We start from the raw sequence: 19,160 nt of genomic DNA, 5'->3' as shown, positions 1-19,160 counted from the left end.
TTCGAAGGAACCTGGCCCAGCAGTTCTTAGTAGCATTGGGTGATATTACAAACCTGTAGGTCCAAAGCTGCCTAGTTAGGCTCCCATTAACGCAGAAAGCACAAACAGGAAAACCATCTCGAGTACACTGACCTAAAGCAACCTGGTCTGTTTTTATTATCATTGACATGGTATTTATTGTGCGCTGACCTAGCTTCAGAGCGCTTGTTTCTCTTTGACCTTTTAGGCATCAAGTGCCCAAGTGCCATTGTAGCCATCCCCATAGGATAAACCTAAGGTTTTAGACCTTGATCTTTGAGACTGCCATCTTTCATCAGGTGGCAAATGGGTAGTAACTGAAAAGAAGCTTGAATTTCTGGACACTCGGACAACTAAAGGTATCTGGGAAAGATTCCTGATCTGTGATTTATCCCTCAATTCAATACTATTTTCTTTATTTGCCTTGTGCTGTTGTACTATCCACAACTGTGAATCTATGTATATATTTTTTTTTGTAAAATGTGATGCAACGCTGTAACACTGAATGTCGTTTTTTAAAATTATAATAAATATGTCAATACAAAAAAAAAGTTTCCTTCATGCTGAAGCACTGTCACTGAAATGACACCTTCTCATTGCACAACTGAAAGAGCAACACGTGTGGGGAATTATGAAGGGATGGCAATATACTAATGCGCAACTAGAAAACCCCCCTAAACAAAAATGAATCATGTAGCATTTTGTGATCACAGAAAATGTGTGACATTGACAATTTTATTAGAAATGGGAAAATGTTTCAGTAAGTAGATGGTGCCTAACAAATAATTCACTCGTTCCTATAGCATTTAAACTGATGTCACTTATTGGTATTGTATGTTCGTCTCTGTAGATATCTACATGGTAACCTTTAACGCATGAAAAAATTAGAGTTAAACAGTACTCTCGGGAGTTAACACTTCTTTGTTATAAATTAACTTTTTAGAAATTATACAGTGTTTTGAATCAATCTCAGGAGTAATTCTGAGCATGTAATCACTTTCAGGCCACAACATTGTGAAGTTGTTTAACAGTCGACTTCCCTTACGGGCGAAGCAACATTTTCTTATTTCCAGTACTACGCACCCCTGCATGAAGGTTCCGACTACCATGAGCTGAAACTAGTCGGGCTGTTTACATTTCTTAGAAGCAAAAGAGATAGGAATTTTGTTTTAATTGTTTTTTAAAATAGGCGTCATGTCACTACAGTCACAATACACACGAGTGGTATTGACAATTATCTTTATCACCATTTGTCACATCATGATCTTTTATGGTTGTTTCGTCGCAATTATTTCCTTTTTTATTTGAATTTAATTGCATTGCAAGTTTTACAAAAAGACAAGCATATGTAAAAAATTCCATATCTACTATCAGATTTCGTTTCCCAACAAAACAAGGTTCCGAATGTTTTCAGCCCTTAAGTTTCTTGATTTCTTAGTTTACAGATCATTGGACAAAATTGCAATAGTCGAAGGGTATACTTTCCGAATTAAGCAATCACTCATGACTTGGAAGTACCACTCATCAACGCAAGCCATCGTTGTTCATCGTCTAGTGTTTGCAAAGAATGGAAGAGAGGTGTTAGGAACTGTTGACGCTCGGCACACAAGCCTGGACAATTAATCATCACGTGGTGGATTGACTCTTTTTCCGCCTCAATCTTACAGAATCGGCAGCCAAGTGATTGGTTCAGGCCTCTTATGGTCAGAATTTCGTTGGTTTCGATTAAGTTAAGGCGGGCTCTCATAAAAGTTTCCCTCTAGCGGTGATCGGGGAATTTTAGGAAATAAGGCTGCAAGTCGTTTAGTTTCAAGACGTGGTACAGTGACTCTTTGACCAGTTTAGAAGCATTTGCCTTCTCCAAAGTTTTAATCCAGTCCGCACCAAAAAAATTTCCTTTACAAGCATCGGCTTTGTGATGAGATCTTCCTCTGAACAGCACATATCTGCCAGTGTTTTCTTGAGGTGGATGACCCAATTGGCCAAACGTGCCGACAGTTTGTTCGTAATTTCTCTATTGATTAGACCCAACACCTTTGGGCCATTTGGTATCAGTATTTTCCGGTATAGGGAAAGCCTTTTCCAATCCACTGCTACTTGGATCGATGACATCGATGGTTCTCTGCGTAGCACATCAATTTGGAGTGAGGCTGGAAGATTTAATGTTTTTTTCCAGATAATCGATTCTAGGCGCCCCCAGTACTCTACAGGGATGTCCAGAATACCGTCAGAATTATTTTCCCCTTGTAGTATGTTATAGCGGCCGCCAAGGAAAAACGGCCAAATTTAGCGTCCATGATTTTTAGTTGGCTAGCCAGTTGTTTGGCTTTGGCTTGTAGGTCTTCAAGAAACAGAGTCTCAACCACACTGTTAGTAATGGTTCCCAAATATTTAAATGTCTCAACTTTTTCGATCGGGTTAGAATCCACAGACCAAACGCAAGACTCGGTTTTTTGAGTGCCTCGTTTCAATCGAATTACCTTGGTCTTTGCTTGATTTATTTCAAGATGATTCAAAACGGTGTATCTGTGCAGGCTATCCAACTGTCGTTGCAAGCCAATTCTTGTTTGGCCGAGTAGTATAAGGTTGTCAGCGTAGACCAGACGGGGCACTTTCTCCCCTCCAATTGTAGGTGGAAAGGATCTCAGTGATGGCTCGAAGTGGTGAAGATCCGAGGTGAAAAAATTATATATGGCCGCAGCCAGTGGGCATCCCTGCTTGACTCCTCAGTGTGTTGGAATTTGAGAAGACAAGAGCCCTGCTTGATTCAACCGAACTTGGATTTTGGTGTCTGTGTGAAGCGCTTTCAAGGGGCCCATTATTTCTTCCGGACAGCCTAGTGCTTCAAGCTTAGTCCAAAGGAGTTGGCGATTGACTGTCGAGCGCTTGGACAAGATCCACAAATGATATGAAAAGCTAGACTTTACTAGAGTGTGTCTTGTCTTTCAGTATGCTTAAAAGCATATTTGCTGAAGTGCCCACAGTTTTCACAAACCCAGTCTGGAATGGATCTATTGCATTGGTATTTAGGGTCCAAGCTGAATTTTTCCAGAAGGAAGATTCCAAAGATTTTTCCTATCACATCCAGCAACGCTATGGGTCTGAAGTTCTTCGGATCAGACTTGTCCCCTTTCTTGTCAATTGGGAATATGACCGCTAGCTTCCATGACGCTGGAATTAGCCTTCTTTTGGAAATATTGCTGAAAACGGGTTGGATAAAGAGCGACCATTCCTGCGGATGTTCCCTTAAGATGGCGTTTGTCAGGCCGTCCGGACTGGGTGCCCTTGATCTATGAGTTTTTTTATTTTTCACATTATGTCGGATGCTTCGTACTCACAATCGTACGATTGGCCAACTTCATTTGGATTCCTAGATTCATGGGACTGATTTGAATCTGTGAAGAGGGAGGAGAAGTGAGATATCCAAGTCCTCTCGTCCACGCTATTCGATGTGGCCTTGTGATTTCTATTCAAAGGGCCTTTAATCAATGACCAGAATTCTTGAGTATTTTTTCCGCTAAGAGTTCTTAACATTTGCTCAGCGTCTTGCTGCAATAGCATGTGTCTATGTTTTATTATCCAAGCTTTATACTCGTTAATGGATCTTGCAGCTTTGGCTTTGAAGTCAAGGTTAGTTGATTTTGCATCTTGCCGTTTGATACGCCTCATTGATCTTTTTTTCGCAAGTACAGTGGGATCAAACACATCGTGTCGTGCAATGGTTTTTCTGTTTGAGGAGCTGCTATTGAATGAAGTGAGCAGCGGTCTATAGTCAGTAATTATTTGGGATTTTTTGTCAGATTTTGATGCAAAATATGCTTTTGTGACTGCTGTTATGTTTTCAGGTTTCAGACGCAATCTATTACAGGCGTTGTTTGTCTCTACACCAGCCGTCATTATGGAGTGCCAGCTGGCGTTTACCTGAGGAAGCATTAGCTCTAAGATGTTGTGGTCACTGTTGATGGTTCTTCTGACAGTGATACAAGAGAGTAGTAGGGAAAGATCAGAAGTGACAAAGATGTGGTCCAAGTCAGCAGATTGACAGTCTCTTTCCCATGTAGGAATGTTTGTTCGGTCGGTACCCTCCTCTTTTTTTTAATTGGTGAAAACCTCTGTCCTTCATGAATCTTGACCATTTTTGGCCTCTTAGGGAGGCCATACTGTTTATTTTTTGGGGCTTTGCTCCTGGCTTTATGGATTCTAAAACTATGTATTTCCTATTTCTAATAAAATTATCAATGTAACATTTTGTTGTGATAGATCTCAAAACACTACACAATTCATTTTTGTTTAGAGGGGTTTCCTAGTTGCGCACATTCTCAATGCACTACAAAGGAAGACATGCAGTAAGGTCCCGCAAAGGAGATAGCAGTTTTCTCAAAATTCACACTGAACTGTAAGGTGCTAGATGCCATAGTTGTGACATGTGAATGATAGATGGCATGTAAGCACACTTACAGAGGGTTGAGGGATCTTATCAACGACTGCAGTGTCCAAGAATGTTTTCTGTCCAGGATTCAGGAAACAAATCCCAGACTGTAACACAAAGTGTTACCCTTATGTGTTGCTCATGCGCCCAAGTTGTTTTTACTCCATACAGATGGAGAAGGAAATAAGGTACCACACAAGATTTGTGTTTTGATTCACCAATATTTATATAGAAAACTGTTGCCCTTTAGTGATGACACGTGTTTCAACGTAACCAACGTCTTTCTCAAATCAGGGCCAATGTAACCGTCCTCTTAAATGTTCTCAAAAGCTTGAATCCAGTCATGGGTTAAATCCCGTGTCCCTCTATTTCCTCAAAGTCGTCCCTTTCAGTCCTTGTCTGAAAGGGACGACTGTGTTCCTCTCCATTTTGCAACTCTTGCGGCCCCGTGTTGCCACAGTAAGGGGGCTACGTGCCATATGTAAACCAGAAACTGATTGCATGCCTCTATGGTGAAGGGTACGTCACAAAGAAGAAGGCTGGGTATTCAATAGTCACCCAGAGCCTCTGGAGAGGGATTGGACTACATAACTCTTTGGAGGACTGAGATAGAATGACAAACATAATGGGATACTAGTCCTAGAGAGAAATACTGTCCCCAAGCGGGGGTCGGGGGGCAGAGGGGGAATAAGAGGCATACCATTACAGGAATATCCATAGATATCCCAAAATGCTGCAGAATCCTGGTAACTGCCTGCTGTGTAACATGGGTCAATCCCTGTTCCTTTCACACTCCCAAAAGAAGCTCTGAATAATATCTTCTGTAAAATAAGCAATCTAAAAGAAGTCTATGTTCTAAATAGGTGTTTGCTCCAACATCTTCCACAAGAGATCTGTACATGCGGGAAAAAAATAGGCACTTTGGAACTAGGTTCTCCCAAAAGAGGTCTGACTCAAAGCCAAATCATTGACTGTTGTGCTGTAAATTTAAGCTGCTCCCAAAAGAGATTTAAAATACAAGTTATATGCAAACCAAGGGACTGAAGAAACCCAGTTGGTGTCTGCTAGGGCACCTGCTAACAATGTCAATACCTCTGCTATGAAAGAAACAGTTAAACTTGATATGCGTGAAAATACTTCAAATCCGTTCAGCTGCACAGCTTTGAGATGATTGAGAAAAAGCTAGTATTGTTGGACACTTCATAGACCCTATGGTTAAATGGCATCAAAGAGAAAACTGTTGCATTGAATAAAAGAATATCACTTGCATGCCTTTCACAGATTACTTCTCTATGACTATATAGACTGTCAGGGAGTTAATTTGGGATCGCCTGCAGGTCTCCTGTTCCACTATGAGCAACAAGTGGCAATACAGTGTGATATGAGGATTTAACACATTGCTAGTTGCTAACTTAGGGATTGAGGGCATAGGTCTAGAGGGGAATAAATATCTGCAGTTGGGAGAGGACCGAGACTGTTTGTGAACTCCAACGGGCAGTGCCATGACTAAGATTAAGAGTTACAGTTGGAGGCACAGCTGAGAATTTTATTTGATCCAAGCCAAGAGGGCACCACATTAGTTTAAGAGCCCTATAAATACAGGAACAATTGGCTAAAATCTTGCGCAAAGGAGAAGAGGGTGAACAAGGTTTCTGGTAATGCATTGCCCGCTTCATCCGGACAATTTCCTTAAACATAAATGGTTGAGCTCTCCAAGACAAGAATTGTGTTGCAGGCAAGTCACATGGCATAATATCTAGAGTTACAGCAGAGTTGGCGCAGTCAATTGTACCGACACCATACAAACATTCATAAATCATTGAATTGCTTTATTAAAACTACAGAATGTTTTTGTATTTTTAGAAAGGCAAAACAACTGTACCTTAGTGTTTGAACCCAGCTCTTCAGATTTATGCAAGGAGACAATTCCTCATACTTTAATGTGGCCTGCACATCAAATCTTACAATACCATCAGAAGCATGCTGCAAAGGTACAAATAAAACAAACAGTCGTTTTCATTTTGAATAAGAATCTCCTTTGGAGATGGTAATGCAACTAACCCACTTTTACAATATATTGATTGGTCCACACACATTTAGCAATCCAAAAGTACCAGAAAATAAGCTGTTAAAAAGCCCTTCATTTAATATGCTTGGAAAGGAGTGGAATATGTGCTGGATAAAATGTATAGTTTACTTTTACATGAAATATCCTTAAGAGCTTGATTCCATAGCAAAAAATGGAATGTCAATCAATGATTAGAGCACCAGCGTTGGTAAATAAATAGCAAGTCAGGTTTTTTTTTTCCCACCCCAAGACTCAATACATAGACAAATTAAAAAAATTCTCCACATTATGCAATGTTAATAATGCAAATATATGCATAGCTAAAACTTGGATGGGATGATAGACTTGGAAAAATGTGAGCAACATGCCAAGATCACCAAAATATGTCTTGATCTCCCACCACTCCCTTAGGTGGTGGCTACATACATTAACCTTATACCTGAGACAAAGGCACATGCAGACATGTGGGATAGACTGAGGCTGAAGTGGGCACAGGATCTCAATGAATTTCCCATAGAGGAATGGGAAACAATGGGTAGGCGGCTTAATCCACACCAATCTGGACCTCAGCCTGCACCTTATCCAAATAGGAGCAGTCTTCCGCCTACAGTGGACCCTGTGAGGCTACAGCAACTAGGCTTGACAGCAAACATCGTTGGGGTGTGAGCGAAATATTTGACTTGTGACATGTTCTGGGACTGTGATGGAGTCAAAGGGCTCTGGGAAGACCTTATGAAAAAGGTGAATTGTACATTTGTTTGCGGTCTGGTAACTGCTAGGCATGGAGACAGGAATCCAAATTCTCTTTCTAAACGGTTGCAGAGGCCAGCATCACTTCATTTGCAGGGCGTTAACTCTGGTCAAAAAGCAAATATTAAGAGTCTGGGAGAAAAGAAAGAAATGCAAGCAGAGGACTGGATTACAAATCTCCAACTCATACAAATATGAGAAAGTGATACGTCACTTTCTCATATTTGCCTTGAGCAAATGAAGTTTGCCCATGGGATGGCCTACAGAAGAGGTTTATTTAGATATATGAGAATCGCTCAATGAGTTGTATGAGTGGTAGAATTTTGGAAATGTTATCAATGACAGGCACTCTTATGTGAAATGTGGATAACTTGTGTTCCTGGGCCTCGTGTATTTTGTCGAATTATGCTTTTAATGTTTAAAGCTACCAGTTAAGTCATTAAACAGATCTGTGTTTTATTGTAAAGATTATGTACTAGCTGACTTCCTACGATATACCTTGCCTCCATTCTCCAACCGTTTGATCACATGTTACTTGTTTGTGTGACCAACTCTGAGAAATTAGAGATTATTTTCAATTCTTTAACTTGGTGATGTTTGAAGTGAATCTCATCCAAAGACTAGGAATTATACCTTGTACTCCAGAAAATCATACTCCCTTCAGAATAGATTTTCGGTAGATATCCGTGATGTATGTGAGGAAGTGGACATAGAAGACAGGTGGCCATTTCACACCACCATCATATATCATGCCCTGGGAGACTAAAGTGAAAAAGGAGGCATTTGTTACTTGGCTGGGGAGGGAACTTGGTTGTTTGATATCATGAAGGCATCTGTTTTCTATTTTAGAATAGGGTTCCCCTCTGGGTACAACGTAGAGTAGCCATCCTGAAGAAAACACTGGAAAGCAAAGATGTTATCTCGATCAGCATTGAAACCTGCAGAGACTATGGTTTGTACCATGTGAAATCCCATGCCTTATTCTCTTGCCTTCAAATGGCTGAGAGGAAGGGGTGATCCAGGGGACCCGGTAACTCCCGAAGCTAGCAGATTATTAACCTGGGCGGTATAGGGAGGATTCTACTGGCCACCATCCCTCGTGTTTGGTCATGTGGCAGAGGAAAATACCCCTTGCTAAGTTTAAGGGCCCCGAATTTCTCAGCATCAAGGTATCCTGTCCTGGAGCAGCTACGGTGACTGCGGCTAGAAGGATGCCCGTCTTCGTCTGTGCGTGAGACGATTGCTGGAACTCTTTCTCTAGCCTGTGAAGTGTCCTGGGGAGGTTTTTTGCATTTCTTCTTTGCCAGGGGTTGCATCTTGCATTTGTACCAGACTGGAAGAATCCTCAAACCTGCAACTCATGGGCATCACACTCCAGAACCAATGGCAGAAAATCGAGCCCCCAGACGATTCACAACATCTGGAAAAAGAGGAGTCAGGGGGCAAAGTAAACCCCCCCCCGCCCGCTATAGGATAACAGGGGGAACACGTTCCTTTGTCTCTGGCATTCCAGAATTGTTGAAGTACTTCTTTTAACCATCATCAACACATATGAATTGCAAATTATCTGCAGAGAACGCCTTCAGGGGAGAATCATTGTGGCCTCAATCCCTTTTGGGCGAAAGGCCCCGTTCTTCTAAGAGTTTGGACTGCTGGAGTTAAGCAATTATGTGACTTGGTTACCATCATTTATTGCATTTTCTTTACTTACCTGCTTTGCTGAATAAGTTATTTTAATGCATATATGAACTTTGGTGATTGGATAAATCTGTATCAGAGTACTGTGCAATAGTACTACCGGTTAGATTAATTTTTCAGTGTGTTGAAAGGCCTAGAATAAATAACTTTTATTCTATATAAATTGAATTGTGTGCCATATTGTGTGGCCTCAATGTGGGCCCCTGACCTCTACTCCACACTCTAAGAATAAGTCTTGACTGCTCATCCACAGAGCTTGATTGGGTTTTGGTGAACCTTGCGGAGTCCCTGTTGACTATAACTAGGGTGAACTCCTAAAATCTGTTCACAATGCCAGATTCTATAAATCCATCTGAACAAAAGCCATAAGCTCAGTCTGTCAGGGTGGCCATTTGGAGGAAAGAGGTCAGAGTGGAGACAGTAGACCAGAAAAAATTGTCCAGAGAAATGTATTAACACAATTATATCAAAATGTATTTCAAAATCATACAAATTTTTGAAAAAGTGAATGAATCACAAATTATTAAACACTACATTATTTTTAGAAAACACAGCAGCGTAGCAACATTGTTTTGCCTAGAAAAGGCTAGTAAAAATCACACACACTTTCCATTCATAGTGCAGCATTCAAACGCACCTCAGCAATCAGTGACATTCATACAAATTGTTAAAAACCAGACAAATAGAATTGTAAACATAGGAGGAGCGCAGTTCATGATTTCTCCCCAAGAAAACATTAATAGTTTGTACAGAAAATAATAGAAACTATTAAACAAATCTATTGGAAAGGTGGATCACAGCTACAGTTCAGATCACATCCCTTTGAGTTTTTCTCAACCGGTTTCGACGTGGAATGTTAATTTATACAACGTCTTCATCAGGAGGATGATGTACACATACTGGAATACAGCAGCTGCTGTTTTAGACAAATAAGCGTGAAAGGATGTCCCATGGTCCTTTACCATGTGGCCCGATTTTGTCCCAAGATCTTCAAGAATCCCGGCTTATTATAGCGAAGACAAGGGGTGGCTACTGCTTCGTGGAAGCTGGATAGGCATTGCCTGCTAGGATGGTCAGGTAGACAAGCTCTTGCACCGCGAAACTTCAGCTGAAAGGCAGAAAGTGATCAATCTTTCACCCCACAGCAGGTAAGATACCCATAAAAACGCCACACATGCGCATAACGGCCTCAGAGTGGAGACAGAGCTGGAAAAAAGGTGTTTTCAGCAGACTGGCAAGAGCAGACTTTATACAGAGGGGGTTGGGAGGGTTGGACGACCAGAGGATAGGAGGTTGGTAATTGGTGACAAGGAGGAGGTAGAAGATAACCAGGAGGGTGCTGGCAAAACAAAGGGGTCCAGCAGATATCAGGAGGAGATGGTAGGAGAGAAGAACGATCAGGAGGAGATTGGTGCAGGAGTACAGGAGGTTGGTGGAGAAAAGTAGATTGGTGGGGAGGAACAAAAGGTTGACTGAAGAAACCAGGGGGCAGTGTAATGACCTTTGTTAGTGGAGGCGCAGCGAGGATTAAAATAGAAGCAGAAATTAGTGAGGATTACCTGGAGAGGAGCCTGGTAGCTACACGGGAAGATGAGGTAGTCAGAGAAGGTAAACAGGAAGACTAAGGACATGAGGTGGTAGTGAAGGGAAAGGAGATTGAAAGCCATCCGAAAGAGTGGCAGCAAGGAAAAAAACTGTTTGATGGGCCAAGTTTGTGTGAGAGGGGTTAGAACTAGGAGGATATATGAGCACAAGCAGGAAGCATTCTTAAGGATCGGGGTCAGGGAAACGAGAGACTAAAATCCGGGGAGGAAAGGATAAATAGGTCCAAGAATTCCACCTCTAGGAAGACTTCTCAGTGGCTCTTCCTGTTGCTAAACAATCAGCTCCTCACAACAGAAGGCGCTGAGATACCAAGTTGACGAGAATGAGAGCCAACAGGACACTATGGTTAAACATTTGGTAACTCAGAAAGCCGGCAATAGACAGACTAGTAAAAGGGTGCAGGAATCCTGGAAATCCCATAAAGGATAGTACAAAGATTCGGAAACCCTGAAAATGTGTTGCTTACTATTGACAAGAATCAGGTTTGGAAACTACTGAAACCTGCAGCAGATAGTGTTTCAGACCCTCTCAGTGGAACGGTGTGAGACAAACTAAGGCACTAACCCACAAAAGTGTTAGCCTTCAGTTGAAAAGACCTCAGATTGTGAGTTATGACACGATATATGATGTGGCATTTACAACGCGCCTGTACACAAGTGTTGCTAGGCGCGACAAGACAAGGAGGGGGAAACAAAGGGAGGACAAAATAACAATTTTACGAGGCCTTGCATCATTCAGATAGCGCAAGTGCGGGGAAGGGAGAAGTGCCAGGGGGGAGCGGAAGGGGAAGTGCAGTTAATTCATAAGTGCAGAGAGAAGGGACTGCAGGGTTGCAGCTACAGACCTTTCAGTGCTGGGGAGCCCGGAGGCAGTGCAAGGGAAACTGGACATGCCCAAGCCTGTGCCCGAGTTCAGTGGATGACCAGCGCGCTGCGCCGTCTGGTGCATCAGCCGGGAAGAAGAAAGAAAGCGGAAGCGAAAAGGAAGGTCTTCAGTTGCTTACGGAACTGGAGGTGGTTCTGTTCATGTTTGGGAGAGGCAGGGAAGCTGTTCCAGGAAGGTCACAGCCGAGGAGATAGATCTGTCCCCAAATCTCCGCTAGGCGAAGCATCTGACCCTCAAGAGTTGTAGGCGGATCAGCAGAGAGCACGAGAAGGAAGATGTTTTGGAAGAGAAAGTTGGAGGTAGAGCAGCCCCATACCCCAGAAAGCCTTGTGGACGATGCAGAGGGGCTTGAACTTGATCCTTGCAGCCACTGGGATCCAGTGTAGAGATTTCAGAGCTAGAGATACAAAATCCCTGGGTTTGAGGCCAAGGACAAGTCTTGCAGCCCTGTTTTGGATAGGTTGTAAAGGTCGAAGAGTATAGGAAGGAAGATTTAGAAAGAGGCTGTTGCAAGTGAGCTTCTTGGGGAAAGTGAGAAAAGGAAGAATACCTCTGAGGAGGTGCAGCTGATAGTTTGACTTCTTAGATACGTTGGAGATGTGAGGAGAGAAGGAGAGGATGGAGTCGAAGATTACACCAAGGTTCTTAGCCTCAGAGGAAGGAGCAGGAAGAGGGCCCAGAGTGGGTGGCTAGAGAGGAAAGGAGGGAGTGGGTGTCCCAATGAGGAGGATCTGAGTCTTACTGGCATTAAGGCAGAGATCATTGGTGGCACACCATTCCTGAATTACAGCAAGACAGTCTGGTATGAGAGAAGAAGCAGAGGTGGCTGAGGGGAGCCTGAAAGAGAGAGGAGTGTCATCCGCATAACATTGAAAATTGGAGCAGAAAGTAGCGATGCAGTGGGCAAGAGGTGGCAAGGAGTGGTTGAAGAGCCAGGGGGAGTGGTTAGACCCCTGGGGAACACCACAAGTAGAGAGAGAGAGAGAGGAGAGGAAAGACCCCTGTTGTGCCTTAGAGGGTCGGTCAGCGAGGAATGAGGTCAACCAGGCCAGGGTCTGATCAGTAATACCAAGGTTGTAGCGGATGAAATTGAGCAGGATGGCATGGTTGACCGTGTCAAAAGCAGAGGATTGATTGAGGAGAATGAGGACAGAAGGGAGATTAGAGTCAAGATTGGAGAGCAAGTCATTACGGGTGTTCAGGAGAGCAGTTTCCATGCTTCGGGCAGCTCTGAAGCCAGACTTGTGGTCATGGAGGCAACCAACAGATTGAGTATGTAGATTAAGCTGGGATATGGCCAGCTTATCTAAGAGTTTGCCCAGGAAAGGAGTGATGGAGATCGGGCGAGGGCTTCTTTAGAAGGGGTGCACAAGGGAGTGCTTAAGCGGGAGGGGAAAGTTCCAGTGGCAAAAGAGTGATTCCTGAAATCGACCAAGGCTGGAGCAAGAGCGTCAATGTGGTCCTGCTTTGACGAGACTTTCACAGATCGGACTGGTCTAGAAACCTTGTCAGCCGTGAACAGGGGAAAAGAGGAGAAAGGAGGAGGAGAGACTGCCTCAGAGGGGCTAAGAGTGGTAGGGGAGGAGGAAGAGAAGGAGGTAGAGGACGAGAGGGTGGACAGGATGTCCTGAGTTTTAGTGGTGAAATGAGAGGCCAAGGCTATGCAGTGGGCCTGGGAGGTAACAGGAGAGGTAGAGACGGCAGCAGGATTGGCCAGCTCCTTTCAGATTTTCAAACATTTGGCCGATTTGTTAGATGCCGCAGAGATGCAGGCTTGGATGTAGGCTCTATTCTTAGAGAGGACAAAGTCTGTTCTGCCTTCGGAGCAGGCGGCAGGCCAGTTTGTCAGGGGGTGTGCCCGATGCCATTCACTTCCACTCCACCGCCCTACACTTGCGTTTAAGGGCGGTGATGTAGGAATCGTACCAAGAGTTGCACTTTGATTAGGGTTTCAAGCGGATCCTCATGACAGGGGCTAGGACATCCAGAGTGTTAGAGATAGAGAGATGAATGTTAGAGAGGGCTGCGTCAGGGTGGGAATCATCCAAAGGTGCTGGAGGAGGAGGAGAGACAGTAGTGGTGAAAGCTTCAACTGACACATGCTTCATGGGTTGGATAACCGAGAAGGTAGGTGGCAGTGCTCGAGTTGGCTTGACCTGCGGGGAAGAGAGGTGGGAAGAAAGGCGAAAGTGATCACTCCAAGAGAGGGGGAGTGGTGAGAGGGTTCGCAAAGGGGTGGTCTGAGGAGACCCGAACATCCAGGGTGTACCATGTAGAGTGAGTCAGGCCAGAGGGAAGGAGGGGGAGGAAGAGAGACGAGGGAGAGGGAGGAAGAGACGGGGGAGAGGGAGGAAGAGACGGGGGAGAGGGAGGAAGAGACGGGGGAGAGGGAGGAAGAGACGGGGGAGAGGGAGGAAGAGATGGGGGGAGGAAGAGATGGGGGGGCGGAAGAGATGGGGGGGCGGAAGAGATGGGGGGGCGGAAGAGATGGGGGGAAGGAAGAGATGGGGGGAAGGAAGAGATGGGGGGAAGGAAGAGATGGGGGGAAGGAAGAGATGGGGGGGAAGGAAGAGATGGGGGGAAGGAAGAGATGGGGGGAAGGAAGAGATGGGGGGAAGGAAGAGATGGGGGAAGGAAGAAAGAGTGGGGACTAGAGGGGAAGGTGAGGGTTTATACCATGGATAGATCATTTAAGCTTTAGGATATTAACCCATAGAGCCTCACATTCCTCGGTCCAGGATTCTCTCCCACATGCCCATATATGTCCACTGCACCTGGATGTCTCCTTTATTAGTTCTCTAATTTGGTTCTTACTTACCTTGCTCTTTATTCACTTGCTTTGCTACATTACAGTTGATTAGACTGTTAAAGTGTTTTCAGAAGTAAAGTGTTAGTTCTCTGCAGCCGGAGCACCCCAAAAGTGAATGTGCATACAGTAGTAGGGAATGTTGTGTGTTACTTATCTGTGGTTTTTAATTACTAATTTTGTCCAATGCCTAAATAAATAACTGTAGTTTTATACTTTCTGCCCCAACTTGTATTAAGGGTGCTGTGTGTGTGTGTGCTTAACTGATCCCTTCTTTACTCGCACACTCTCCTAAGTCTAAGCTTTGCGGGTCAGTCACACTACCCAAATAGGGTTCCACAATACAATAGTGTCTTTCACTGTTCTCCAGAATATGGTGGCCTCTGAGAATCTGTCCCACAGGGATGATTCTGAAAATCCATCTAAATGGTGTCCCTCTAAGAATTCAACTTGTGGAGCTTCTAGTGTGTATAACCTGCAAAGTCCAACGTGTAGATGAGCCCCACTCTGAATACGGTAGATCAATTATATGCTAACATCTTCCAAGAGCTTGGAGAGGACTTCCAAAGGGTGCAGGACAGCGAACAAGCTGTTGCCATCGGATCAAGACACAAGACAGTGCAGGCCCTCCCCTAGTTGATACAGAGCAGAGTTTTACCATTTGGGAGTGGTCTTTGGTTCAAGCAACAGCTTCCAGGTGTCCCTCTGTGGCTTTTCATACTTTGGATCTTCAGGTCCTGTGACAGACTTCCAGAGTGGATCCAGACCCTCTCCGACTGACAGAAATCAGGGCAGGGCATGACCTCACCCATCAGAGGACTTGTAACAATCAAAATGAGCGGCTATGCAGTCAAGGAGAGCCACCTCAGCCGCAGTCATGATATCAATCTGATTTCGATAAGAACTAAGGTGTCTGGGATGCCCTACCCAGTCCAAACCAGTTTCAAGCATACAAAGGACTCTTCATGGGTTCTGGCCAGAGCCTACAAAAAGAATGACCATATATGGTTATTCCTAACCTGTCGAGAGGAAAAGAGCCAACAAGGTTAGCTAGCCCAAAACACAGGGTTTACAAAATGAGGTTATAGCCATTTTGGCCATCAGTGGTAAAAATGTTTACCTCACAGTAAAAATGTAAAGGTGCATAGAAGTGCACCTGAAAAAGTATTAAAAATAACGTATACAGGTATCATTGAAACAAGGCTGTCTGGTCACAGGAAAAATGCCTTTTTTAGGGACAAGATTTGTAACATTCGAGAGCTGATCAATTTAGGAAGACTGGTTCTGACCGATTCCCTTGTCCCGCTTGCTGCCACTGAAGAGACTCAACCGAGTGCCTTTAATTTCAGTGCAGTGACTGACAATATGGTCTCCTCTGCCCCAGTGAAACTTTGCTCTGCTTCCGCCATGGATCCTATTCCCCTTCACATTCTCCAAGCAGCCTCTAACAATTCTATTTCTCCATTCACGGCTGCACTTGAATACTCTTTCTACTGGGCATATTCCTGAGCCCCTTAAACACGCATTGATCTACCAATTACTAATAAATAAATACAAATCACACCTTGACCCTGCAATTGTGGAAAACTATCGTCCCATTTCCCCGCTTCCTGTATTGATGAAATTAATGGAATCTATTGTGACCCCCTCAACAGTCCGCTTTTCTGGAAGCCAATTATCTTCTTCATTCTTTTCAGTCCAGATTCTGTCCCGGCATGGGTACTGAATCCGTGATGGTGGCTCTCATGGATGATATTGCCCTGCTTCTGGACCGCTGAGAGGTGGGAGCTATGATTCTCCTTGTCCTCTGTGCGACCTTTGACACAGTCGACCATCAGAAGATGCTGCACTGCCTTCAGGAGGCGAGAATCTTGGGCACCCTGCTAAAGTGGTTCTCCTCTTTCCTGTCTGAACGGGTTTAAACAGTCTTTCCCCCTCCTTTCACCTCCTCGCCTATTGTCCTGAACTGTGGAGCCCCCCCCCAGGGATCTGCCCTGTCTCCTCTACTTTTTAAACTATGTATGCAGGCACTGGCTAAACTTATCGCCACACATGGAGTTCCTTTCTACTCCTATGCTGATGATACTCAGATTCTTTTCCGTTTGAATATGCCATCATATGACCCCCTAACAAATTGAAAAACTGTCTTGCTGCAGTTGGGGATTGGATGGCCAACAATTTGCTTAAATTAAATGGAGAAAAAACAAAAGTTCTTCTGGTGGGATCCAATATCACGGTTCAGCCCTGGCCCTGTGACTATTGACCTTCTTCCCTGGGACCATGCCCAGAGCCCCCTCCAGTAGTGAACAGCCTAGGGATTAAACTAATGGCTACCTGTTCTAGAGAAGCCCAGATCTCTCAGTTTGCCAGCTGGGCTACATAAAAGTCAAGGTTCTGAAAAAATGTGAACCTTTACTTCCGTCGCCTTCAGGTCCAAAATTGTAACAGCATCTTCTATGCGCTCCGTAGTTTACTGCAAAGCAATCCATCTTGGCCAACCTGAGATGCTACTCCAACATCTTCAAACTCTACAGAATGCAGCAGCACGTCTCGCTCTGGGAGCCACTAGACTTGCTCACTCAAGATCTTTTACATCAATTACACTGGCTTCCTATCAGAAGGAGAATTAAGTTTAAGGTACTCTCCATCTTTCACTGTGCCATTCACGTCGGGGCAGAATTCCTGCGCTCTAAGCTTGTGCCCTAAACTCCGGGGTGATCACTGCATTCGACAAATCAATCTTTGCTATGCTTTCCTAGATTTCGCCACGCCAGAGCGTGAGGGTGATTGTCGTCAGTTCTTGCTCCCACGCTTTGGAATAACCCATCTCTGGATCTTCGTAATCTTCGAGTTTCTCTCTTTTCGAAAGGCTCTAAAAACGTACCTGTTTTAGCCTAACTGCCTCTTGGCTGCCTAATCTAATCTGCAGCCTAACGGCTTCCCTCGCACTCTCAGTGCCTTGGTGCGTTGCAGTCTTTGTGCGGTCTATAAATAACATATACAATACACTACAAATGTCTGAGATTAATGAACGCAACAGATCCATGTGCCCATCGATTACTATTCCTAAAATATACCTGTTCAGAAGCCACTGACAACCTGCACAACCTTATTCAATAGACAGGGTAAGAAATATCACAATATTCTCTTCTTTGTGGTATAATGGGAAGTGGTGTCAAATGGCCTTGGTTGTTGGGGATATGGGCAAGTTAACAGATAGCAACATATGCAACTTTTGTTCTTTCTGAATAGCTGAGAACCATGAATTAATGTGTTCAACTTCGGTCATGGAACATTGTGGGTTTGATTAGATACTTGGGGAAAAGCAAACTCTTACTTGTAGTGATGAGTAGCCCAATAACATGCCTCCAATACATGGCACATGGTAGAATAAACATTTTGAGGTTTTGTAAGTCAGAGAAAGGTGCACTATATGGCAGAAAGACCTAGTGATGGACCTTTAATAGAATTAGAGAGCCATTTGTGTAGTCGGTTAATGCGTACCAGTGATCAAGAGGCCACTGTCAACTGGTATTTTCCAACAAATAATTAGAAGTAGAATTTTTCTTTTATAACGTGCTTAAAATGCCTGGGATTCAAACCTGTGCTGCTATGCGTGGTCTTGCTTCCAAGACACGTGTTGTACCTGAGCTATCCTCCCGGCCAATAAAAGCTGCACAGTGAATAATCAGACCTATTATATAATGTACCTGTCAAATTCCCTGATGGTTACAGTCGTAACAGGGGATTCTATTGCTGAAATGTGCAGTTTTCGAAAAACTCAATATTGGAGGAGCGCTTATCCTGTGACATTCTGCTTGGAAGGTGTGAGGACCAAGGGATCGGTGACCCGAAGTACTAGAAATCGAGAATCTGGAGGGACACCCTCTGTGACAGCGCAATCTTCACCTGGTTCTTCGAGTCACCGAGAAGCCCTGGGAATGGCCACCATTTTATAGTCTCCCATTCATAGATCAGAACGGGGAGGCTGAAGATGGGTTATGAGCGAGGCCGAAGACTCCTGGAGCTGACCCCCAGCTGCCCGACAACGTACTGGGAGTGTGTGGTTCGGAGGGCGCTGGAAAGCACAACGGTTGAGCAGGTGAAGGACCCAAATGGCGGATAGCCCTGGAGGGCCGTGTACAGGGTGAAAAGGTGGGCCCCGCTGGACTTGCCGGGTAAGGTACTCCTCTGAGGTTGACCACCCCTGCTGGAGGCCGAGAGCGTATTGCTAGAGAACAGTGAAGAAGACCGGTGAGGCCTCACTTCATGTGGCGACTGAGGAGCCTTTTTCTCTGAGGGACCAAGAATGCGAAGGCACATAATACCTACTGCATGGTTTTGAGGCAGTAGGGGGCAGAAACAGGATTTGTGCCCCCCTGTGTGCACTGTCACTCTGTGCTGGGTGATACCCAGGATTATAGCGTCCTGAATACAACAGATTTGGGAGTGGATATACAAGAATATACAGGAATACAGGGGGAAACAGACAGGCCCCAGATCCAGATATTATGGTAAAGGGGCAACAGAAAATAGAGCAATATGTGGGTTTAAAGAGTAAGCAGAGCAAGCACCTCTCCCGTACAAGGAATGTCCCTGCAGCAGCAGCTGAGGGCGCAGGAGGCTTTGCCATGGAATAATTTATAGCGGCTATTCAGGATTCCAGGCCGTCGATGGAGACAAAAACTCAAGGTGGGTTCGGACTTCGCCCTCTTGTGGGCCGACAAGCGGAAGGTAAACAGCTGCTGCAGAATAGGGAATTAGCAATATCGAGAACTCTCGGACGGCACTACAGAATAAGGTGCAGAGATTAGTGATGGCTACAAAATAGCTGGAGATCAGGACGGAGGACGCAGAGGGACGATCCAGGCGCTGTAATGTCTGCATGGTGGTGGTACCAG

At 44.5% G+C, this 19,160-nt stretch overlaps 1 protein-coding gene across 2 annotated transcripts in view; it reads right to left on the bottom strand.

The window, feature by feature from the left end:
• TPP2 (tripeptidyl peptidase 2) overlaps window positions 1–19,160 on the bottom strand; it is a 1,218,153-nt gene that overhangs the window by 480,276 nt on the left and 718,717 nt on the right. For both annotated transcript variants that reach the window (XM_069637049.1, XM_069637048.1), the window contains exon 19: window positions 6,330–6,430. In XM_069637049.1, the coding sequence (XP_069493150.1) occupies window positions 6,330–6,430 (101 nt within the window). The remainder of the gene's footprint in view (window positions 1–6,329; window positions 6,431–19,160) is intronic.

This window comes from Ambystoma mexicanum, chromosome 7p, assembly GCF_040938575.1.
Source record: "Ambystoma mexicanum isolate Mex_15411 chromosome 7p, UKY_AmexF1_1, whole genome shotgun sequence".
NCBI classification, from domain to species: Eukaryota; Metazoa; Chordata; class Amphibia; order Caudata; family Ambystomatidae; genus Ambystoma; species Ambystoma mexicanum.
This window is presented reverse-complemented; position numbering and strand designations above follow the sequence as displayed.